The 27,219-nt window shown below is 36.0% G+C and overlaps 1 protein-coding gene across 2 annotated transcripts in view; it reads left to right on the top strand.

Annotated features, from left to right (window-relative positions):
- Positions 1–23,720, top strand: part of LOC102809270 (receptor-type tyrosine-protein phosphatase T-like) — a 67,941-nt gene extending 44,221 nt beyond the window's left edge. The window contains exons 27-36 of one of the 2 annotated variants that reach the window (XM_085503314.1): positions 3,304–3,455; positions 6,139–6,274; positions 6,467–6,616; positions 9,821–9,920; positions 10,134–10,216; positions 11,131–11,265; positions 12,106–12,222; positions 16,216–16,373; positions 17,957–18,092; positions 18,576–23,720. In XM_085503314.1, the coding sequence (XP_085359440.1) occupies positions 3,304–3,455; positions 6,139–6,274; positions 6,467–6,616; positions 9,821–9,920; positions 10,134–10,216; positions 11,131–11,265; positions 12,106–12,222; positions 16,216–16,373; positions 17,957–18,092; positions 18,576–18,650 (1,242 nt within the window). In that variant the 3' untranslated portion in view covers positions 18,651–23,720. Of the gene's footprint in view, positions 1–3,300; positions 3,456–6,138; positions 6,275–6,466; positions 6,617–9,820; positions 9,921–10,133; positions 10,217–11,130; positions 11,266–12,105; positions 12,223–16,215; positions 16,374–17,956; positions 18,093–18,575 lie in introns of both variants that reach the window. The other variant, XM_085503313.1, reaches the window with a different exon arrangement.
- Positions 23,721–27,219: the final 3,499 nt, after the last annotated feature.

Below are 27,219 nucleotides of genomic sequence, written 5' to 3'. Positions count from 1 at the left end.
CACAGTGTTCAATTTACTGAGTGGGTGTACCACAGTGTTCAATCTACTAAGTGGGTGTAGCACAGTGTTCAATCTACTGAAATGGTGTGACACACAGTGTTTAATCTACTGAGTGGGTGTACCACAGTGTTCAATCTACTGAGTGGGTGTGATACACAGTGTTCAATCTACTAAGTGGGTGTAGCACAGTGTTCAGTCTACTGAGTGGGTGTGGCACAGTGTTCAATCTACTGAGTGGGTGTGATACTGTGTTCAATCTACTGAGTGGGTGTGACACAGTGTTCAATCTACCGAGTGTGTGTGACACAGTGTTCAATCTACTGAATAGGTGTGATACACAGTGTTCAATCTACTGAGTGGGTGTGGCACACTTCAATCTACTCAGTGGGTGTGGCACATTGTTCAATGTACTGAGGAGGTGTGGCTCACTTCAATATACTTCGTGGGTGTGGCACACTGTTCAATGTACTGAGGGGGTGTGGCACACTGCTCAATGTACTGAGGGGATAAGGTACACTGTTCAGCCTACACAGTATACTGTATGATTGTGACACAGTGTCCAATCTACTGGGTGGGAGTGGTACATTGTTAAATATACTGCATGATTGTGGCACAGTGTTCAATCTACTGAGTGGGTGTGGCATATACTGTTTAATGTACTGAGTGGGTGTGGCACACAGTGTTAATTATACTGCATGGGTGTGGCAAACAGTGTTAGATTACATGATTGTGGCACATTGTTCAATCTACTGAGTGGGTGCGGCACTCAGTGTTAAATATAATGCATGGGTGTGGTACAGTGTTCAATCTACTTAGTGGGTGTGGCACACTGTTAAATATACTGCCTGGGTGTGGCACACAGTGTTAAATATACTGCCTGGGTGTGGCACACAGTGTTAAATATACTGCCTGGGTGTGGCACACAGTGTTTAATATACTGCCTGGGTGTGGCACACAGTGTTAAATATACTGCCTGGGTGTGGCACACAGTGTTAAATAGACTGCATGGGTGTGGCACACAGTGTTAAATATACTGCCTGGGTGTGGCACACAGTGTTAAATAGACTGCATGGGTGTGGTACAGTATTCAATCTACTTAGTGGGTGTGGCACACAGTGTTAAATATACTGCCTAGGTGTGGCACACAGTGTTTAATCTACTGCCTAGGTGTGGCACACAGTGTTAAATAGACTGCATGGGTGTGGTACAGTATTCAATCTACTTAGTGGGTGTGGCACATAGTGTTAAATATACTGCCTAGGTGTGGCACACAGTGTTTAATCTACTGCATGGGTGTGGCACACAGTGTTAAATAGACTGCATGGGTGTGACACACTGTTAAATATACTGCCTGGGTGTGGCACACAGTGTTAAATATACTGCCTGGGTGTGGCACACAGTGTTAAATATACTGCCTGGGTGTGGCACACAGTGTTTAATCTACTGCTTGGGTGTGGCACACAGTGTTAAATATACTGCCTGGGTGTGGCACACAGTGTTAAATATACTGCCTGGGTGTGGCACACAGTGTTTAATCTACTGCCTAGGTGTGGCACACAGTGTTAAATAGACTGCATGGGTGTGGTACAGTATTCAATCTACTTAGTGGGTGTGGCACACAGTGTTAAATATACTGCCTGGGTGTGGCACACAGTGTTAAATATACTGCCTGGGTGTGGCACACAGTGTTAAATAGACTGCATGGGTGTGATACAGTATTCAATCTACTTAGTGGGTGTGGCACATAGTGTTAAATATACTGCCTGGGTGTGGCACACAGTGTTAAATAGACTGCATGGGTGTGGTACAGTATTCAATCTACTTAGTGGGTGTGGCACACAGTGTTAAATATACTGCCTGGGTGTGGCACACAGTGTTAAATATACTGCCTGGGTGTGGCACACAGTGTTAAATATACTGCATGGGTGTGGTACAGTATTCAATCTACTTAGTGGGTGTGGCACATAGTGTTAAATATACTGCCTGGGTGTGGCACACAGTGTTAAATATACTGCCTGGGTGTGGCACACAGTGTTAAATAGACTGCATGGGTGTGATACAGTATTCAATCTACTTAGTGGGTGTGGCACATAGTGTTAAATATATTGCCTAGGTGTGGCACACAGTGTTTAATCTACTGCCTGGGTGTGGCACACAGTGTTAAATAGACTGCCTGGGTGTGGTACAGTATTCAATCTACTTAGTGGGTGTGGCACATAGTGTTAAATATACTGCCTGGGTGTGGCACATAGTGTTAAATATACTGCCTGGGTGTGGCACACAGTGTTAAATATACTGCCTGGGTGTGGCACACAGTGTTAAATATACTGCCTGGGTGTGGCACACAGTGTTAAATAGACTGCATGGGTGTGGTACAGTATTTAATCTACTTAGTGGGTGTGGCACATAGTGTTAAATATACTGCCTGGGTGTGGCACATAGTGTTAAATATACTGCCTGGGTGTGGCACACAGTGTTAAATATACTGCCTGGGTGTGGCACACAGTGTTTAATCTACTGCCTGGGTGTAGCACACAGTGTTAAATAGACTGCATGGGTGTGATACAGTATTCAATCTACTTAGTGGGTGTGGCACATAGTGTTAAATATATTGCCTGGGTGTGGCACACAGTGTTTAATCTACTGCCTGGGTGTGGCACACAGTGTTAAATAGACTGCATGGGTGTGGTACAGTATTCAATCTACTTAGTGGGTGTGGCACATAGTGTTAAATATACTGCCTGGGTGTGGCACACAGTGTTAAATATACTGCATGGGTGTGGTACAGTATTCAATCTACTTAGTGGGTGTGGCACATAGTGTTAAATATACTGCCTGGGTGTGGCACACAGTGTTAAATAGACTGCATGGGTGTGGTACAGTATTCAATCTACTTAGTGGGTGTGGCACATAGTGTTAAATATACTGCCTGGGTGTGGCACATAGTGTTAAATATACTGCCTGGGTGTGGCACACAGTGTTAAATAGACTGCATGGGTGTGGTACAGTATTCAATCTACTTAGTGGGTGTGGCACATAGTGTTAAATATACTGCCTGGGTGTGGCACACAGTGTTAAATATACTGCCTGGGTGTGGCACACAGTGTTAAATATGCTGCCTGGGTGTGGCACACAGTGTTAAATATACTGCTTGGGTGTGGCACAGTGTTAAATAGACTGCATGGGTGTGGTACAGTATTCAATCTACTTAGTGGGTGTGGCACGCACACGGTTAAATATACTGCATTTGGGGACTGTGTAATCATAAATGAATCACTAATTACTTGTTTCTGTTATAAGCAGGGGAACACAGTAGCACGTGAAGTCAGACACTTTCACTTCACAGTTTGGCCAGATATGAGTGTCCCAATATATGCAACTGGTGTGTTAAATATGCTAGAACACGTTAACTCCATCAATGATGCTAATAGTGGACCAATAGTAGTACATTGCAGGTAGGTGATAGTAATGACTGTCTTGTGGTCCATTCGTCGGCGTCCATGCCAACTTTTTACCTTTTTGACTTCTTCTTGAAAACTACAATTCTTATTGCTTTGATACTTGGTGTATATGTACCTTGGGCAAATCTCTCTCGGATTTATTCATTTCGTGATGATATCTTCAATATTCTAATTTTTAGTCCCCGTTCGGACGCAGTCTGAAAATGGGGACTTATGTTTTGACCCTAGTGTGTCCGTGTGTGCATGCGTGCATGCGTACGTACGTCTGGACCTGTATCTCAGAAATGCCTGGACCAATCATAATCAAACTTCACACATACATCATACATGATATTATACATATATGTACATCAATTTGTTTCACGATCTGGTTCAATATGACTGAATGGCAACCATTTTTGTGCTAAAAAATTATTAAAATCAAGCATTTCTCGGCTGTTTACTGATGTATTTGTTCAAACTTAGTATATACATTGGACATCATGGGACCTTGATGCAAATAAATTTGTTTTTCAGATAAGATTCAAAATGACCGACTGGCGGCCATTTTGTTTTAATGAATGTGGTGCCATATCTCTGACTTGCTTTGACTGATTATGTTCAAATTTTAAATATTCATTATACATCATGTCATAGATATACAGATATATTGGTTTGATGATCCTATTCAAAATGGCTGAATGGTGGCCATTTTTGTGCTAAAAATCATCAAATATCAAGCATTTCTGGCATTTATGGATGGATTTCGTTCAAACTTGGTACATACATTAGACATTACGGGTTCCTGATGCACGTCATTTTATTTTTCAGATCGGATTCAAAATGGCTGACTGGTGGCCATTTTGTTTTAATGAATAGGCTTTTAGACCCATATCTCTGACTTGTTTTGACTGGTTATGTTAAAATTTTTAATATTCATTATACATCATGTCATAGATATACAGATATATTGGTTTGATGATCCTATTCAAAATGGCTGAATGGTGGTCATTTTTGTGCTAAAAAATCATCAAATATCAAGCATTTCTGGCATTTGTGGATGGATTTCGTTCAAACTTGGTACATACATTAGACATTACTGGTTCCTGATGCACATCATTTTATTTTTCAGGTCGGATTCAAAATGGGCTTCTAGAGCCATACATGTATCTCTGACATGCTTTGGCTGATTATTTTAAAATTTTATATATTCGTTATACATCATGTTCTAGATATATGCATGCATTCAAAATGGCTGATTTTGTTTTAATTAATGCTGTTCCAGAGCAATATCTCTCAATATGGACTTATAACAATAAGTACTTGTTTGACGAGCAGATACAATCATTTTAATGTTAAACAATCATCATAATCATATTCCTGACATGGTTATATTCCAGCTCTATTACTATAAACAAAACTATATATCTTAAATTCGATAACTGATGGGGACTGTGCCATGCATGGATTGTAATGAATATTTTTTGTCTTTTTTAGTAAAAGTTTTTTTTAGTTTTCGACTTCTTGTTTGATTGCTTTTATGTTATGCATATAGGTACCTAAGGAAGATAGATCTCTCTCATATTTGTTCATTTTGTGATGATATCTTCAATTCTCTAATTTTGATAAATATTTTTTACATTTTTGGTAAAAAGTGATATTTTCAACTTCTTGTTAAAAACTGCAAGTCTCATTGCTTTGATACTATACATATAGGTACCTCCGGTAGACCTCCTCTCTCAGATTTGTTTATATTGTGATGATAACTTCAATTATCTAATTTTGATGAATATTTTTGTCATTTTGGGAAAAAAACTATACACCTTGTTGTTCATTTTTTAATGATTTCTTCTGTTCTTTAATGGAAATGTGCATTGCTAATAGCGAAGCTATCTCCGCCGACAAGCTGCTTGTCTGTTCTTTGCAGATGTTATTATATAATGGGCCATTCCAGTTTATATCTGCACCCCCCTGTTGATGAGCTTGTGTGTTTACTTCATACAGGGTATAATTTCCATGGGTGTATAAGTCATACAAAGTTTTATTTTCAAATCACCATTCACCATACAGTAATGGAAATCCAAAACTATAGTTCCTACTTATGGTGTTGATGAGTTCTATTGTGCCACCATATAGAGTAGGATTTCCAAATATAACTCTCATCATAAGCTAATTATCCAAGTTCAAAATTTTATATTTGTTAATGGAAATCCAAACTAGCCCTGATTCACGACGTTGATGAGCTCATTCGTGCCACCATCTTTATCTAATTTCAGTAATAACTATTTCATACTGGCCCAATTTTTTTACCATATACATGTACAGTCAGAATTCCAAGTTTTTTTAGTCATACTGTTGGAAATCAAACCTCATCAATCGGTATGTTGCGAGATAAACTAGGCCATTAATTTTTTATTTTAGTAGCCATAACTGCCTGAATTTCCAGGAATTTTTTTTCCATACTCGTCTGGATTTCCAGATTCTGTTTCTCCATATACAGTTGGAATTCCGGGGTATTTTCCCCATCATACAGTGCTGGAAATCCGACCACATCAACAGGGGGGTGCAGATATAAACTGGAATGGCCCAATCACAAAATGTACTCACTCACTCTCACAGTATACATAACTATGCTGAAACTGGATAAAGTGGTAATCAACCCACATTGCTATGTCATGTATGGTTGTTTTCTCTGTAGTGCTGGTGTTGGTCGTACTGGATCATTTATATCCATTGATTCAATGCTGAAAATGGCCAAGGCTGAGGGATGTATTGATGTCTTCAACTTTGTGAAGAGGGGAAGGGAAAACAGAATGAATTTTGTTCAAACAACAGTAAGTCGATTATAATAATTATATTTATTTATAGTTCTTCTATTTCTCGTTTACCAGAAGCAGTATCAGTTTATCCACACAATATTCTTCTTTTACTACGAGCAACATGAGTCCATTGATACTGCTTTTGATTAGAAGCACTATGAATTTATCCACACTGCTATAATAATGTTTATATTTCTTGTTTACAAGGAGCAATACGAGTTTATCCACACTGCTGTATTAGAAGCTATCTTGTGTGGAGACACTTCAATATCAGCATCAGATTTCAGGCAGATTTATGGTAAATTACAGATTGTTGATAAAAAGACCAAAAAATCACAACTACAAGTACAATGGGAGGTCAGTTTGCTTCTGTTAATAATATTTAATATGGGCCTTGATTCATAACTGTACATGTCACTTCAAAGTAAAGCAGTACAATACCATATCAGTAGCACATGTACTTACAGTTACAACTTACAACTTTTGAGATAAAGGTGGAACAGACATACTATTCTCTTCTGACTTAGTGTTAAGGGTACTCATCAAGTTTTTTAGGGGTTGAGTGCTTAGACGAGCATCCTCTAAAAAATTATCCGAAAAAAGAGGCTATGATGTCATACTTTACCCACAATCTTTTGCTGCAGAATCAAGATGGTGGAGTGCATAATACTGATGAAAGTTGAATATCTAGAGAATGAATTGTGATATAAAAAAATTGTGAATTGCATTTTCCTAACTTTCTGAGTCTCTTCTCCATCGAGAAGCATTATGTTGTTTACCCAGTCTTCCCCATTAATGTACATGGTATTTTATTTGTTTAACAGATTTTAGCATGACACAAACATAACTATGCAATCCATTCTGGTGGTTTGTTTCTCTAGATCATCTAGCAAAATTTTTGACTTTTTGTGTGCGTATCCTTTCCCTTGATATCTAAAGAACCAATTAATGAGGTTTCAATAAAACTTTGTGCTCTTGGAAAATGCACAGACCTTATTAGTTTTTGGATGAATCTGTGCATACTATTTACCTAATTTGCATAATAATTAGTTAATTTGTATTTTTTTTCCCAATATCTCAACCACTCATCAGAATTCATATAAAGTTGTTTTTTTTTTGGATAATACAAAATCCATGCTTATTATTTACATACTTTGTATAAATAGGGTCACGTGACATCATTAGTATGCATATGTGCAATATCTAAAGCACTGTTGCAGATAAGAGCATGCAACTAATCCTATGTAATGTAGGAATTTTACAAGGTATATGACTACCATATAAGATTACCAAATGCATTTTTGTATGGTCAAGGGATGTGCATTCGGTGATATATTAAACGCATCCGGCAGGAGATATGACTAATATATCAGATGACTATATATGCATAACTGTAATATCTTACTGTTAAAGTGATCTTTAATGATGTTAAAGTGATGTTAAAGTGATCATGCAACTATTACTATAATTTAGTTGTCAGATTATACATATGACCAAAATATCAATTCATCATATATTGTCATGATTTTATTCAATATTTATAATTGTTGTACTATAGCCACTTAGAACCACCCTGATAACTACCGTACTCGACCGCGTTAGCGCCCATGCTCGGTCAAGCGCCCACCCCCCACTTTTGCACAATTTTTATATTTGGGGGTTCACATTCGGCAAAGCGCCCACCCCTTCCAAATGCCAATAATTTATCGTTTTTATATGATACAGCATGGATATTGACGGCCGTGAATATGTTGTGAATGCGTAGACCACGGTAACCGTGCGTAAACTACACTTTGACAATGACCTGTTAATAAAAGTAAAATGCAGTAAATATTTCATGCCGTATTCAGTTTACCGATAAAAATTGATATTTACCATTTAAAAAACAAAAACATGTCGTTTATTGGCCGAAATCAACTCCAACAGATCGTACTTCACATCGACAATTCACTTCCACATTGCGTTACCCGAGGGTCTTCGGGAATTTTCGAAGAATTGCGTCGGTACCACACAGCATTTTGATTGGATAATAACAGACTTGACCCGTTAGGTCAAAGAACGTTGATGCAGGACAAATGCAAATACATCATGGCGGAAAGAATTTGCGTGCGATCGGACACATTCGCCAGTGGCGATAATGATGAAGATTTTGACTTTGAATGTGTTCCAACAGACTCAAATATTTTTAATCTCATAAATTTGGGTGATACGTAATTAATATTGCAATAAAATGTGCATATTTGACCACTTCTGTTTCTTCATTGTAGGAGTCAATGACGACTCGCCTAATTTCGTAATTTTATTTTCCCTCAAACTTTCAAAGACGTAATATCCCCCTAAATCTGTCACATGGTGAATTAACATTGTCAGTTCCACTCTTTTCCAAGGGGGGTGCTCGGGTAAGCGCCCACCCCTAAAAAATCTAGTTTATTTTATGAGTTGAGGATCCTGGGCGCTAACGCGGTCGAGTACGGTACGTGTAGTTATATGTTTATAATAAATGCTAACATATTTGCTCTATTAGAAGCACATCATGTTTATGCCAAAGGCAAGACTATAGTCAAAATAAAACATATTTCAATGATTTTGCATGCAATAAATAACATTTTTGCTTCTAATATAGTAAATACAGTATTCCTTATTTCTACTTCATGCCTTCAATGCCTTTAGCACATGTTCTTTCTAAGCTTTTTTTCATTAAAATATAATTATTCTTACAAACTTTTACGGGAGCTACATGTATGTCAGTTAAGAATGACTTTTTCTGCATTGAGTAACAAATTTTAAATAATTTTAAAATTCTTTTGCTGTTTTTTATGTATTAGATGGCTTTATGTATTTAACAATGTGTTCTGTGATTTCATTTTATAAGGAATGTTCTAATTTCATTCACTCGACACAAGCGCACCCAACTTTCCTTGGGGTTTTGACAGTTACATCAAGTGCTTAATATACTTTTGAATTTTAATAAAATTGCATGCAGACCAATTAGTCTAAAAACTGTGCATTGATGCGCATGCATTGATGTACCCATCTATATCCAGTCATACGTCAAACATTCTTGGAATGATTTAAATTCAAACTTAACAGTCACATCAGACATTATATTGGACATATGTGCATGCATGTGTTTCATGATCAAATTTGGGATGGTTAAATAGCAGCAATTTTAAGGTGAAATTTGTTCGTGATTCTGAACCTGATCTATTCAAAATTGGTATATTCAAAGATCATAATGGAACTGTGACAATTTCATTTTTCGGATCAAGTTCAAAATAGCCAAATGGCAGCTACATACAAATATATATATATATACTATAATATATACAAATGGGGACTATGTCATTGACAATGACTTGTTTAAAAATTGTACTACATTTCAAAAACTTACTATTTCTGCTATTCAATAATATTAGATTCTAAAAATGATGTAATCCATGGAAAAAAGTGTAAAATTCAAGTTTCAATAGTGTTTGATTATGTTCAATGCTGATCACTGTACTGCTTTTGTGCATACTTTGCAGTATTCTCACGATAACCAGATACTATCATGTTTTGTAGAATCTTGGTAAAGTGAGTCGTGAACCCAGAGCAGACGAATGCGAAGTAGGAACGCTGGAGGAAAATTCTGACAAAAATAGATTTTACAATGTCTTACCATGTAAGTACTGTCTATTTAACACATGGTTAAAGAAAAAATATAAATTATTACATACAATGGTATTCTTAGTTTAATACAAGCTTGCTGAATAATATTGGTGATGGCTGCAAAATATGCAAATGTACCAAACATACTACCTCTGCTGAAAGCATCCATTTCATAAAGAATTATGCAAATTATCTAAATACAATGTATGTGTTTTGATTTGAATAGTTGATCGTCGTCGACTTCGTTTAATGACGCCAGTATATGATGATGATTTTTCAACCGACTATGTCAATGCAAGCTTTGTGAGCGTAAGTATATATGTGTTATTTTCCTCATAATGCGATCGTGTCAATATAGACATCACATATACCATGTATGTATGTAGGAGTGTGTATGTGCAAGTGTGGTACCTACGTTGTGACGACTTCATTTTAACTTACACCGATTTGTGACGAAAGGACCTACATTGTCACGACCCTCACTATTTTCATAATATATATTTAATATTCAATCAAACTTAAGTCAAGTTTGCGAAGTTTAGGTATACTAAAGGGAGAAGGTATGGTTCAATTTATGTTAATAATATTAATATAGTTGTACCATACCTAACCTCTTTACTAAACCTAAGCTTCGCAAAGATTTCTACGTTATGTCACAGGATATTAGACCTCCTATTTAATTGTACTTGAATTAAAATGCAATTTTATATTGTATTGTATTGAATTGAGTTTTATTAAACTTCAATAAAAATGCAACCCTATACAGGAACACGTTTTAATATCGCAACTATATTAAAAATTAATTCATCTATATTAAAAGTTAATCCAATGTGTGTTGTCACATCGACAATACGACTTGAAGTTATGTGCATGTCTGTGTGTGTATGTATGTATGTGTACCAATATCTTATGAAACTCTCTCATCTTCTGATATAACACCCAAACTCAATAAGCTGCTTCTGGCATATGGCTTATAATTATCAGCTGGGTTTTATTTTCATTTTTTTCACTGATCGTTAAATCCGCTACCTTAGAAGCCATTGAATAGTGTCATCATTTTCATCCCTAGCCATTGAACTTGAAACCTATCGAATATCTGCAACATATACTAATTTAAAAATTAAACACAATTATTGGACATACTTGTATATATGCTTCAAATTTCCACCAAATTACTTAAATCATCTTTTCATATACTATTTATGTTTTATTAATCTGCCTAGGCATATACAGTGAAAGAAGCATTCATGGTAACTCAGATGCCATTACCAAATACTATTGTAGATCTGTGGAGAATGGTTTATGATTACAAATCAACATCTATTGTTATGCTCAATGATATGGATCACAATGATAAGGTAACTCAGATGCCATTACCAAATACTATTGTAGATTTGTGGAGAATGGTTTATGATTACAAATCAACATCTATTGTTGTGCTCAATGATATGGATCACAATGATAAGGTATGTATTCATGGTGACTCAGATGCCATTACCAAATACTACCATAGATCTGTAGAAAATGGTTTATTATCAGATTACAAATCCACATCTATTGTTATACTCAATGATAAGGTATGTATTCATGGTAACTCAGATGCCATTACCAATACTATCATAGATCTGTAGAAAATGATTTATTATCAGATTACAAATCAACATCTACCGGTATTGTTATCCTCAATGATAAGGTATGTATTCATGGTAACTTAGATGCCATTACCAATCACTATCATAGATCTGTAGAAAATGGTTTATTATCAGATTACATATCCACATCTATTGTTATACTCAATGATAAGGTATGTATTCATGGTAACTCAGATGCCATTACCAAATACTATCATAGATCTGTAGAAAATGGTTTACCGGTATTATCAGATTACAAATCCACATCTATTGTTATGCTCAATGATAAGGTATGTATTCATGGTAACTCAGATGCCATTAGCAAATACTATTGTAGATCTTTGGAGAATGATTTATGATTACAAATCAACATCTATTGTTATGCTCAATTGTATGGATCACAATGATAAGGTCTGTATTCATGGTAACTCAGATGCCATTACCAAATACAATCATAGATTTGTAGAGAATGGTTTATGATTACAAATCAACATCTATTGTCATGCTCAATGATGATATTGTCTGCAGAATTTAGCATACAGTTTTTGTTTCAAATATTGTTTTCAGACCCTTGGACAATACTGGCCTGATGAGGGTGCTATGCAATGTGGACCCTTTCTGGTGGAGACTATGAAAACTGATAAAATGCCAAATATAACAACAAGAACCATGCATTTGACAAATGTGAGTAACTAGTTTGTTGTTGTTTTGATTCTGAATCAATATACTTTTATTTTATCAACAAAATGTTTTGTGTGTCTTGCTGAAACGATAATCCCAGTTCATTTACATTCAACAATGAGCAATGCTTGTTGTAATTTAAATAATTTTTCTCTCAAAAAAGTCTGAATTTCACAGTAGGAAGCATTCGACGCAGAGTTTGATACAGCTAAATGTATGTTTAACATTCCTTCATGTAATGTTTTAGCCTCTGATTGGACAACTTTTGATTGCATGCCAGAGAAACAGATGAAGACAGAGTGAATAGATAGAAAGAACAAAGTCCAAAAGTGGGGATTATTAAATTCAAATTTTATCTGTAACATTTGATAATAGTGAGAGGATATTTACTCAGGGACATTTGAGAATAGTGAGTATATTACTCAGGGACATACGAGATTAGTGAGTATATTTACTCAAGGACATATAAGATTAGTGAGTACCGGTATATTTAATAAAGGATATTTGAGATTAGTGAGTATATTTACTCAAGGAAATTTGAGAATAGTGAGTATATTACTCAGGGATATTTGAGATTAGTGAGTATATTTACTCAAGGACATATGAGATTAGTGAGAATATTTACTCAAGAACATATGAGATTAGTGAGTATATTTACTAAGGAATATTTGAGATTAGTGAGAGTATTTACTCAGGGATATATGTAGTTAGTGAGCATATTTACTCAAGGACATATGAGATTAGTGAGAATATTTAGTCAGTGACATTTGAAAGTAGTCAGAGTATTTAGTCAGTGACGTTTGAAAGTATTTAGTCAGTGGCATTTGAGAGTAGTGAGAGTATTTAGTCAGTGACATTTGAAAGTAGTGAGAGTATTTAGTCAGTGACATTTGAAAGTAGTGAAAGTATTTAGTCAGTGGCATTTGAGAGTAGTGAGAGTATTTAGTCAGTGACATTTGAAAGTAGTCAGAGTATTTAGTCAGTGACATTTGAAAGTAGTGAAAGTATTTAGTCAGTGGCATTTGAGAGTAGTGAGAGTATTTAGTCAGGGACATTTGAGAGTAGTGAGAGTATTTAGTCAGTGACATTTGAGAGTAGTGAGAGTATGTAGTCAGTGACATTTGAGAGTAGTGAGAGTATTTAGTCAGTGACATTTGAGAGTAGTGAGAGTATTTAGTCAGTGACATTTGAGAGTAGTTGAGAGTATTTAGTCAGTGACATTTGAGAGTAGTGGGAGTATTTAGTCAGTGACATTACAGAATAGTGAGAGTATTTAGTCAATGACATTTGAGAGTAGTGGGAGTATTTAGTCAGTGACATTTGAGAGTAGTGGGAGTATTTAGTCAGTGATATTTGAGAGTAGTGGGAGTATTTAGTCAGTGATATTTGAGAATAGTGAGAGTATTTAGTCAGTGACATTTGAGAATAGTGAGAGTATTTAGTCAGTGACATTTGAGAGTAGTGAGAGTATTTAGTCAGTGACATTTGAGAATAGTGAGAGTATTTAGTCAGTGACATTTGAGAGTAGTGAGAGTATTTAGTCAGTGGCATTTGAAAGTAGTGAGAGTATTTAGTCAGTGACATTTTAAAGTAGTGAGAGTATTTAGTCAGTGACATTTGAGAGTAGTGAGAGTATTTAGTCAGTGACATTTGAGATTAGTGAGAGTATTTAGTCAGTGACATTTGAAAGTAGTGAGAGTATTTAGTCAGTAGTAGTGAGAGTATTTAGTCAGTGATATTTGAGAGTAGTGAGAGTATTTAGTCAGTGGCATTTGAGAGTAGTGAGAGTATTTAGTCAGTGGCATTTGAGAGTAGTTGAGAGTATTTAGTCAGTGACATTTGAGAGTAGTGGGAGTATTTAGTCAGTGACATTTGAGAGTAGTGAGAGTATTTAGTCAGTAGTAGTGAGAGTATTTAGTCAGTGGCATTTGAGAGTAGTGAGAGTATTTAGTCAGTGACATTTGAAAGTAGTCAGAGTATTTAGTCAGTGACGTTTGAAAGTATTTAGTCAGTGGCATTTGAGAGTAGTGAGAGTATTTAGTCAGTGACATTTGAAAGTAGTGAGAGTATTTAGTCAGTGACATTTGAAAGTAGTGAAAGTATTTAGTCAGTGGCATTTGAGAGTAGTGAGAGTATTTAGTCAGTGACATTTGAAAGTAGTCAGAGTATTTAGTCAGTGACATTTGAAAGTAGTGAAAGTATTTAGTCAGTGGCATTTGAGAGTAGTGAGAGTATTTAGTCAGGGACATTTGAGAGTAGTGAGAGTATTTAGTCAGTGACATTTGAGAGTAGTGAGAGTATGTAGTCAGTGACATTTGAGAGTAGTGAGAGTATTTAGTCAGTGACATTTGAGAGTAGTGAGAGTATTTAGTCAGTGACATTTGAGAGTAGTTGAGAGTATTTAGTCAGTGACATTTGAGAGTAGTGGGAGTATTTAGTCAGTGACATTACAGAATAGTGAGAGTATTTAGTCAATGACATTTGAGAGTAGTGGGAGTATTTAGTCAGTGACATTTGAGAGTAGTGGGAGTATTTAGTCAGTGATATTTGAGAGTAGTGGGAGTATTTAGTCAGTGATATTTGAGAATAGTGAGAGTATTTAGTCAGTGATATTTGAGAGTAGTGAGAGTATTTAGTCAGTGGCATTTGAGAGTAGTGAGAGTATTTAGTCAGTGGCATTTGAAAGTAGTGAGAGTATTTAGTCAGTGACATTTTAAAGTAGTGAGAGTATTTAGTCAGTGACATTTGAGAGTAGTGAGAGTATTTAGTCAGTGACATTCGAGAGTAGTGAGAGTATTTAGTCAGTGACATTTGAGAGTAGTGAGAGTATTTAGTCAGTAGTAGTGAGAGTATTTAGTCAGTGGCATTTGAGAGTAGTGAGAGTATTTAGTCAGTGACATTTGAAAGTAGTCAGAGTATTTAGTCAGTGACGTTTGAAAGTATTTAGTCAGTGGCATTTGAGAGTAGTGAGAGTATTTAGTCAGTGACATTTAAAAGTAGTGAGAGTATTTAGTCAGTGACATTTGAAAGTAGTGAAAGTATTTAGTCAGTGGCATTTGAGAGTAGTGAGAGTATTTAGTCAGTGACATTTGAAAGTAGTCAGAGTATTTAGTCAGTGACATTTGAAAGTAGTGAAAGTATTTAGTCAGTGGCATTTGAGAGTAGTGAGAGTATTTAGTCAGGGACATTTGAGAGTAGTGAGAGTATTTAGTCAGTGACATTTGAGAGTAGTGAGAGTATGTAGTCAGTGACATTTGAGAGTAGTGAGAGTATTTAGTCAGTGACATTTGAGAGTAGTGAGAGTATTTAGTCAGTGACATTTGAGAGTAGTTGAGAGTATTTAGTCAGTGACATTTGAGAGTAGTGGGAGTATTTAGTCAGTGACATTACAGAATAGTGAGAGTATTTAGTCAATGACATTTGAGAGTAGTGGGAGTATTTAGTCAGTGACATTTGAGAGTAGTGGGAGTATTTAGTCAGTGATATTTGAGAGTAGTGGGAGTATTTAGTCAGTGATATTTGAGAATAGTGAGAGTATTTAGTCAGTGACATTTGAGAGTAGTGAGAGTATTTAGTCAGTGACATTTGAGAGTAGTGAGAGTATTTAGTCAGTGACATTTGAGAATAGTGAGAGTATTTAGTCAGTGACATTTGAAAGTAGTGAGAGTATTTAGTCAGTGACAGTTGAGAGTAGTGAGAGTATTTAGTCAGTGACATTTGAAAGTAGTGAGAGTATTTAGTCAGTGACATTTGAGAGTAGTGAGAGTATTTAGTCAGTGACAGTTGAGAGTAGTGAGAGTATTTAGTCAGTGACATTTGAAAGTAGTGAGAGTATTTAGTCAGGGAAATTTGAGAGTAGTGAGAGTATTTAGTCAGTAGTAGTGAGAGTATTTAGTCAGTGACATATGAAATTATACATGTATTTAGTGTGTGATATTTTAGAGTAGTGCCTTTTTTAAGCTGAAATACTTCATTTGTGCTTATTAATTTTTACAGGCAAAGGGAGTTGTGACAACAATTCAACAGTTTCAGGTGACATGTTGGCCAGCTGATCAGGAATTCCCAACAAGTAAATCTGTCATTGTTGATCTGATGTCAAAGGTTGAAAGATGGCAACAACAGACTGGAAATGGACCAGTGACTGTTCACTGCATGTAAGTATTTCAGGGAACATTTCAAATTATTTTTAGGGAGATAGGACTAATGATAACAACAGACTAGAAATGGACCAGTGACTGTTCACTGCATGTAAGTATTTCAGGGAACATCTCAAATTATTTTTAGGGAGACAGGACTAATGATAACAACAGACTGGTAATAGACCAGTGAATGTAAGTATTTCAGGGATCATCTCAAATTATGTTTAGTAAGGTAGGACTAATGACAACAACAGACTGGTAATGGACCAGTGACTGTTCACTGCATGTAAGTATTTCAGGGATCATCTCAAATTATGTTTAGGGAGGCAGGACTGATGACAACAACAGACTGGTAATGGACCAGTGACTGTTTACTGCATGTAAGTATTTCAGGGATCATCTCAAATTATGTTTAGAGAGGCAGGACTGATGACAACAACAGACTGGTAATGGACCAGTGACTGTTACTGCATGTAAGTATTTCAGGGATCATCTCAAATTATGTTTAGTGAGGTAGGACTAATGACAACAACAGACTGAAGTGGACCAGTGACTGTTCACTGCATGTAAGTATTTCAGGGATCATCTCAATTTATGTTTTTAGTGAGGCAGGACTGATGTCAACAACAGACTTGTAATGAACCAGTGACTGTTCACTGCATGTAAGTATTTCAGGGATCATCTCAAATTATGTTTAGTGAGGCAGGACTGATGACAACAACAGACTGAAGTGAACCAGTGACTGTTCACTGCATGTAAGTATTTCAGGGATCATCTCAAATTATTTTTAGTGAGGTAGGACTAATGACAACAACAGACTGAAGTGGACCAGTGACTGTTCACTGCATGTAAGTATTTCAGGGATCATCTCAATTTATGTTTTTAGTGAGGCAGGACTGATGTCAACAACAGACTTGTAATGAACCAGTGACTGTTCACTGCATGTAAGTATTTCAGGGATCATCTCAAATTATGTTTAGTGAGGCAGGACTGATGACAACAACAGACTGAAGTGAACCAGTGACTGTTCACTGCATGTAAGTATTTCAGGGATCATCTCAAATTATTTTTAGTGAGGTAGGACTAATGACAACAACAGACTGAAGTGGACCAGTGACTGTTCACTGCATGTAAGTATTTCAGGGATCATCTCAATTTATGTTTTTAGTGAGGCAGGACTGATGTCAACAACAGACTTGTAATGAACCAGTGACTGTTCACTGCATGTAAGTATTTCAGGGATCATCTCAAATTATGTTTAGGGAGATAGGACTAATGATAACAACAGACTGGTAATGGACCAGTGACTGTTCACTGCATGTAAGTATTTCAGGGATCATCTCAAATTATGTTTAGGGAGGCAGGACTAATGATAACAACAGACTGGTAATAGACCAGTGACTGTTCACTGCATGTAAGTATTTCAGGGATCATCTCAAATTATGTTTAGTGAGGTAGGACTAATGACAACAACAGACTGAAGTGGACCAGTGACTGTTCACTGCATGTAAGTATTTCAGGTATCACCTCAAATTATGAGAGGCAGGAAATTGACAATAGCTTGATAACATTTCGCTTTTGTATCTCATTCTCAATAGCAATGGTATTGGTCGTAGTGGTGTATATTGTGCATCAGTGTCTACTTGTGATAGAATCAAAGTGGAACAGATGGTTGACATCTTCCAAGCTGTTAAAACACTCAGAACTAATCGACCGCATATGATAGAAAATATGGTAAGTCATAATATTGTGAAGTGTATCTGTTACTACTCAAATATGACTTATTGTTATACACTGTACAGTGTGCCGTAATTTTGCGGTATTTTACGGGGTTTTATCATCCTACCATATTAGGAAATGCAAATTACAAATATGGAACGATATTGCATATAAGCATCCTCTAATAATAAAACAAACATAGCTGCCACCAGAGTTTGACTAGATGCAACATAAAGAAGTTCGCTGATTCTGTTCTAAACATTTTGTATTTCGGCATTCCCATGGTGTATGTATCCTTGGAAGGAAAAAATGTATAATTATAAGGTTATTACGAGGATACCTCAAAGTATGCACTCAGACAGTACGCAGCGCATCAACATCGGATAAATGACTTGTTGTGAAATACTGTAAAATTGAAGGGGGGAGCTTTTACTTGAGCAGGGGTTTATACTCTGATAACTACGGTAAATGATACTTATTATTCTGCATTTCTTTCAGGCTCAGTATAAATACTGCCATGACATCATCTTGGATTACTTTGAATCATTTGACACTTATTCCAACTTCCAATAAATCCATGACAGCTGTCAATTATTGAGGGAAATCAGCAAGTTTTCCGTCAAAGTGATTATTATTCAGATTATTATTCAAGTGTACTAATACTGGTATATTTTACATGGTAATTCAGAAGACTAATTTGATGACATTCCCAAATCTACCAAATTATGTGCAAGATATATTGTTAGTTTTATTTTAGTACAGTAAAACCTGTCAAAACCGACCCCTGGATAAACCGACCTACTTTCAGAACCGACCGATTTATGTAGCCCCGAAATTTCTCCATAGACGCCTATGTTAAAACAACCTGTGAAATCCGACCACTGTTTACTCCGAACACCGACCGCATTGATCGGTCCCAAGTCCAATATTCACACTGAATACATCGACCATCCGACCAGTTGCACCACATCCGCTGTCTAGTAATTCGGTCTGCCCGACCTAAAAAGTGTGCATTGTGTCCAAATTCCGCAAACGTCACAGAAACAATACCAAATCTCACACTACAAGTAACGTCCCGTGTAAAACAATGGCAACTGATTACATTTTTCACACCACACGCCCACGCATCGCGTGGTGTCTGGACAGTATAATGACCCCGGATATAAACAAATGATCGGGGTCATCACCTTCAATTGCGGTGAAGCACACTGCATTATCACTTCTTCAACGCTCAAAAGACATTGAGTTTTCTTCTTTCCATAACGATTCTGATCGACAATTTTGTGCTTTCGAATGTTTCCATAAAGGGGGCTTCAAGATTGAAATTTATGATGACGAAGAAGCAGACGACAACAAAGAATTCGGAAACCTTATTTAGCAAGTTGCAGACCCGCAAACACAGTGTAGCGTTGTAGAATACCTCCACTTTGATGAACGTATACTGACTGAAGCAATGTATGATGGCGAGTGGGAGCAACAGATTGTTGAGAATTTTATTGCAGACAAAGAAAACCATGAATCTATAGACAACAATGACATAAATTGCAACGACAGTCAAATTATTGACCCCCACAACGACAGTGACTTGACGCATGGCGATGTGCTAGACATGTTGACAAGATTACAGAACAAAGACTCCAGTTACTTGACAGATATCCAAAATTTCATAATTCGAACGGAAAACAAAATCGTTGAAAAAAAAAGATGTTCTTTAAAGTAGTCAAAACTTTTTTGATTTTTTACATCATAATTTGATTCATTGACTCACAGTTGAGGAACTGTGATTGACTTAACAGCAAAATCGACTGTCTGCATAAATTATGATAATTACATGTAGCTCACGTGAACTTACGTAGTGATGTCATCCAAAATGGACGCCTTCAGTTACGATACGCAATACTTACCCGGTCTGTTCGAATAGTTATTTTAATGTTAATTGATGTCATGTACATACCATAATATTTTTGTCTTGTTTGGTAAATTATTTTATTGAAACAATACAATAAATGCACATTGTAAATACATGTAGAATCACCGGAGGCAAACTCCGATGTCTTTCATTTGTCCCGTGTTTACAGCACATGTAATTGTTGTTTCAATCAAAGTCACGCCCACCCTGAATAAACCGACTCCCTCTGAAAACCGACCATAGATCCCAGTCCCAGTCATGGTCGGTTTTGACAGGTTTTACTGTAATAGCAATGCAAGTTCTTAAGTGATACAGAGGTTAAAGTATAAATATAAAACACCTAAATATATTTTAAGGTAACTTTGTCTACTATTCTGTTGGCAAATATTATATTGCTTTGAAATGTTATAGTTTTTATAATTTTTTTTAATATATAAAGCAGGGATTTTTTTGAGCAAGGGAACAGGGGAGCAGCGCCCTCATGCCATGGCCCCTTACACTGGGGAGCACATCCTCTGGCAACCATCAAATTCTGATTGATCAGAGATCACATGTAGCTGCAGTCTTCAACTGTGATCTGTCTGATAGTAATTTTGGCCCTAAAGAAGCAATAGAATACTCCATTTTAACTTGGAATTATCAAAAACTCCACACCCTGGAAGGGAGAACCCTATCTTCCCTACTTAGTGGCGCCACTGAATTGCAGTGCTCCCTCTTGCAGTTTTTTCTGAAAAAAAAACCTGTAAAGAGTGCAATCAAATTTATCATACAGCATTATTTGGTATTCAGACTTTTTTATATAGCATATTTTCTCTTTTATAGAAGCTCACATTGCCTTAAAGGTCCAAGTTACTGTCCAGACTGTAAAGCATTTGCACAATTTTTGCATTCATATCGTGTGAGGAATACGTATTTATCAAACATAGCATTCATATAAAATAATTGTGCATTTATTGTCTTTTGACCATTTTTGCATTACCTGCTAACTTCTATGTAATAATCTTTTAAAGGACTGATCTGATAGCAAATTACATTGAATGAACTAGTGTACTGTGATAAAAAAATCAGTGCACTGCACTCAAAATATGTAATGTAAGCGCAATAAATGTCTGCTGCTAATGTGATAAACAGGTGATGCAAATGCAATAATTTAGCAACACAAATGCAAAAAATGTAATGTGCAAATGCATGTGACAGATCTGCTGATATTATCCAATACCTCTTTAGCTTTTTTGCCACCAGTTCCATCACAAGTTCACAAAATAGTCCTGTTTATAGCTTGCACTTACTTTCTGAAGATTAGGACAAAAATAGCCAAAATGTTTGAGTATAAACTGAAAATTGGATCAAATTTTGTCTGTTGGGTAAAAAATTATGGTTCATTTTCAGAAATATAAAAGTGCAGAAAAATTTGGGCGAGAAAGTCTGGTGGTGAAAAGGTTAGATTTTAAAAGAAAACAATAAACAGATCCATTCTTTTACAAATATTATAGGTATTATGCCTTAAGATTTTGGTCTTTATTAATATGAGCTAGCTTATTATATTGAATTCATTATTGTCATAACCCTCCATTTGTGGAGATTGTTATCAATATATATTATGATAGCATTTTAAATAATATAATAACAATTTATAAATCTTTTTAATATAACCCAGAAGTGCAATACATATTTTTTTATCTGTGATTTCTTTGAAGTTTATCAATACAGTTTCATGATTGTGATCAGGTTTGAAGTGGATGCATAGGAGTTTTCACATGAAAGCATGTGAAGTTGAGACAAATAAAAAGGAAACATCCTAAAAATAAATTATCTTGAGTTACAAAAACACATAAAATATAATATACAAATTAAATGGCTCATGACTTACTTTTTTTTACAGAGTCCCATGCATTAACTCTGCAATCAATGTAAAAACACTATCACTTTTATTTCAAAAATGTGGTCCATAGCCCCAATTCTTTTTCACATACGACTTTGTATAGCTATAGTTAATCTATTCAACAATTTCCATAGACTCATGAAACTGTATTAACGGCATTCCTTTTACTTGAAGATGTAATATGAATGGAAAACATGTTGCATGTTGATGACCAATTTTAATTGTGAGTTAACATAAACTAAAATGCACACTATATACTATTTGTTCAATGTAACACTATAATATGCATTGAGGTGATGGAGAGGAAAATTTAAAGGACAGAAGCATTACAGTATGGTACCACCAAAGTAAAAATGTTGCCTTACATACACTTCTGTTGGAATCAAATACAATTACTTTATTTGCTTGGGCATTGCAATTGTTTGTTTGTTGACTGTACCAGTATAATATACAGTACTCCAGTGTGCCTTTACCAATTTATCTTGTATAAATAAACCATTTAAATTAGTAATAATATTGTAAGCAGTGATTAAGAATTAAAATTAACAATTGTCTGAGAAAATGTCATTCATCCTGCTACTATGGTGTTATGAATGTCTCCATTTCAAAAATGTTCATTATATTTACATCACATTTGAACATTTTTCTATATTGGATACAGCACAGTCTCTCAACACATTGAGGGACTGTGGACACAGCTAGCATTTAGCATGTGACATACGGTCAATAGAATTGAGTGTAAATGATTCTTGTATACTACCGTAGGCAAGCATTTCTGGCTGTTATCTGAAGAGTTGCGGAATTGTTTGAGTTACGGACCTCAAGTTACGAATATTGGGTTGCAAAAACATTACGTTACATCAGAGGTACATTACTTGGGGTTTGCAACGCGCATAGTACTGTATGGTGACATCATGTCAAGATCCCATTCAAGTCTCATCTCGTAGATAGCGAGACTGGTGCTACGACCTTCTGACATGAGATAGGCGGTTTGTAATAAAATAATAAAACATGTATTACCACATTCATAGTGAAAAAATGTAATACATCGAAAATGTAAAGAAAATATAGTTATCGTAATCCGTCATATCGTGAGCAGCTATTTTGATCCACCTGGACATTCAAGTATTCTAGTTACCTTAGGCATGTGCATTCGAATTTTTCTGAGTTGGAACGCTTATGCGAGAGCGAGATTGAAACGGGATCTTGGTATCATGTCACCGTAGTTGCAAACCCCAAGTAATGTACCTCTGGTTACATATATTTTATGTAACTCAAAGTTTGGTTAACTGATAATTAAAAATACTAGTTTGAACATTAAACAAAACAAAAAATCAAGTTCAATTAAAATTGTTATTTAAAGTTTGAGTTACTAAATGTGGACGTTCAACAAAATATAATTATATGTTGCCCATAACATGGAGTTCTATTAATTGAACATCAAGTTATACTTTAGACCTGGTTTCTAAAATATGGGCGTGGTCATTTTTGTTACTCCATGTCTGTAACAATTCAGCATCTCTAACTCAAATAGAATTAAAGTCAATACAAAGCTACTTAATAAATAATTGTACCGGATTGTCTACCCAACTCTAACACCTAACAGTCAGACCAATCAGAGAGCAGATTGCAATTGTTTGTATAATATTCTGCATTCGAGTGCTTCGCCTCAAGTGCAGAATTAGACTACAAATTAGATGTACAATAAATAATATGGTTATCATGAGAATACCGTAAGGTCTGCTTTGATCACCATACTGTGTTTGTGTATACATTACAGTGTCCTCGTAATAACTTCATAGTATGTGAAAAATAATATTCACACATTAAATGAAATTTGTATTTATTGTAAGATTATGATCTCAATGTTATTCTCGAGGCGGACATCCAAGCATTTTCACCGCATGTAACCATCACGGTGACAACAAAGGCCGAAAACTCTGAGAAAACGGTACTTTGGGATGTTGTTGAGACTCCCTTGAACAGTGTAACAAGATTACCCATGCGTGTGTAACGCATATAAATTTGATTGTTCAGGATTACTTCAAAGTTGAGTTCCTGTTGTTTCCTCTATGCTTGGCGTTCCGCATTCCTCAGCAGCGCGCACAGAGCCCATAGAAATACATGGTACAGTGGTGCGCGTCTTAGCAACATGGAACGTCTTGTGATGTACGGTAGCTCCGCCCCATTCTCGCCGCCAGAGTTTATTTTCGCTTCGAGACTCAACGAAATCTCTCTGTGTAGGCTTGCCGTAAAAGAGGCCGTGGCGTACGACGATGGGAGCCAGCAGCAGCGGTGGTCAATCGTATGTATCAATAAAACTTCTGTTCTATGAAGTCACATTGAAGTGCATCGAACATTGCATCCATTGATAGCGGCAGTATGATAACGCCCATATCAATTTTATTCACATACTGATTTAACTTTGGGTGGTCGCTATTCGTTGATTCTGTGAAACCCACGTCATCTATTATGCTCATCGGCAGTGTTGTCGAACTATATATTACAACTTACAAGGAGAAGCTTGATATACATCTGTGACCTTATTATCACGCTGACTACCGTTAAAGATTATTGCTGAGCAATACCGTGGGCGTATTATTATCACTGCATTGTTGACTTATGAGTAGAGCTTAGTGTGAATGATGTAAGCGTATTATTGTCACGCTACTGTTAAATATTACTGTTAGCAGTTACGGTGTATTGTCACACTACTGTTGAATATTACTGTTAGCAGTTACGGTGTATTGTCACACTATTGTTGAATATTACTGTTAGCAGTTACGGTGTATTGTCACACTACTGTTAAATATTACTGTTAGCAGTTACGGTGTATTGTCACACTACTGTTAAATATTACTGTTAGCAGTCACGGTGTATTGTCACACTACTGTTAAATATTACTGTTAGCAGTTACGGTGTATTGTCACACTACTGTTAAATATTACTGTTAGCAGTTACGGTGTATTGTCACACTACTGTTAAATATTACTGTTAGCAGTTACGGTGTATTGTCACACTACTGTTAAATATTACTGTTAGCAGTTACGGTGTATTGTCACACTACTGTTAAATATTACTGTTAGCAGTTACGGTGTATTGTCACACTATTGTTAAATATTATTGTTAGCATTTATGATGTATTATCGTTACACTACTGTTGAACATTACTGTAAGTGATTACGGTGCATTGCTTAGCCTTACTTGTAAGGATTACTGTGCATGATAATTATTGCATTACTGTTAGTACATTATTATTAGAACTTTGTTAATCAGAGATTGTTACACATTGTAAGGAACTACATAATTGTTAACTTTTACTGTTGACTTACTGATTCACTTTCACTGTAATGATCAGTAATATAGTGTAGTTGTTAGGGATCATTAGTAGGTATCCAGGATTTATTCGTGCACGTGCATTAGTTAGGGAGTTTAATCTTTTGGATATATCAAGTTATGACACTTAATGAGAGGAGTGTAACTTCATTTATTGAGTATTGAATAGAAGTTCATGTTGTCTTTAAACAGATACCTGTGTTAGTGTGTTTGTTGTTCTCCCCTAAGACTATTACTTGTACTGCGTAGGTATACCAACTACGAATTCCGCGAGCCCAGTGGAAATTGCGTGGTCAACTAGTTCGGAAACTGTATTTATTTTGTGTATGGACTCGTGCCGGGTGAGTCCAGGCTACACTAGCTAAAAATGGTATACTCTGAAGCTGCCATATATATTCAGGTAGGCGTTCTTCGCTGAGATTAAAGAAAAAAAAAAGATTTAGAATGATACGATTAAAATGCGTATTGCAATACCTTATTCTAAGTCTATATAATGTGTTTAGTTAAATTCGTACAATACTTGTCTGAGCATATGTGCATGTACTGTCAATTATGTTCATAATACAGGAGAATAAGTTCTTTATATTTTCATTGCTCTAACTGTCTGATTATGATTGTTGACTGTTGATCGTTGTACATTTCACTCTCAGCTGGGTGTTTCGGTTCTTTTTGTACTTCGTTGCTAGCCTCTATTAGACATGACTGCTCTGTATATGTAGCGTTTTAGGTTGCTAATGATAAACCTAGCACTAGTAGTTTCTGTTGTCTTTCAAGTTGTGGTGAATATAGTTAAACTCACATATATTGTGTACCGATGCATTGTGTGATGCATTGTGTCGAAGGTTTGATTTTTAGTCTTGGGAGAACGCTAGAAGAGAACATCTTGCTGGTGGGTTACATCTGAGTTGTGTGCGTAGTGCTTTATATTTGGTACCACATGTATCTAGTGGAGTCCCTTTGTCAATGTCAGTTGAGCCAATGTGAAACATAATATTTTGTGGGTCTTTGAATTTTGAGTTTTGGATAAAAGTAGCTGCATCTTTTTTCCCCTTTCCATCCAGTGGTTAAATACACTTTTGCTTGCTTTATGGAAATTATCGGATTCGGGAATCAATATGTTTGATAACTTAATCACCAATCATAACCGTGTTGTTTGCTAGTTCCCTTTGTTTGGCTTGGTCTGTCTGGGTAACTGCTATGATTCCCATCATTTTCATTAGTGTAGCTTGTTGATGGTTTTACTTTTACTGATGTGGTCTCTTCTATTTGCGGCTTCTTTTTTGTGATATATGCAGATGTTCAGTTGTTTGTGGTACTTGGATGGTGTCACATGATTTTAATCCTGGTTGACAAGTTTATGTACCGAGTGTCCATAAATACATCGTGGGAAAACTTCTTTCAACGGTAATATTAGTTACCAGTGGTCTGCAGGATCCTTCATCATTTTGCCCTTTGTCAGAATCGTCTATGGTGTTGATGCCGCCATCTTAGACTTGTTGTTTATTTTGAGTTGTGATCGCACTGGACTCGCTAGCATCGTCATCGTGCAATGAAATTAAATCGTTGCTCAGTTGTTGAACGTTTCGTTTCATAGCATTTCGTTTCATGATGTTTTGTTTCAATATTCATCGACCACCCATTTGCTGATAAACTTGCCTTGAATAAATATAATCCCAGATGAATAATAGAAGCAGACGTTAACTTGTTTACTATTCGTATGCGTACCAATGTATTACATAAAGAGATATCAACACACCTGTGGCAGGGAAGGAAATATACCGGTAATGAGCACATTAAATCACAACAAAACAATATATAATGCTCCATCACTTTACTAAATAAGTAATACAGGTCGCTAGTCACTTGAACCAGCAAGAAATGGCGATATACAGTAAATGAATGAAAGCAGAGACTTGATAGTTGTTGCAGGGAACATTCTCCGGCAAACAGCAATGTATAATGTCGCCTTCCTTCGTTCTTGACAGACTGCCGAAGTAGCTTCACTACAATTTAAA

Source organism: Saccoglossus kowalevskii, chromosome 9 (assembly GCF_978046115.1).
Source record: "Saccoglossus kowalevskii chromosome 9, keSacKowa6.1, whole genome shotgun sequence".
NCBI lineage: Eukaryota > Metazoa > Hemichordata > Enteropneusta > Harrimaniidae > Saccoglossus > Saccoglossus kowalevskii.
Note: the sequence above shows the minus strand (reverse complement) of the source record. Positions and strands in the feature narration are given on the sequence as shown.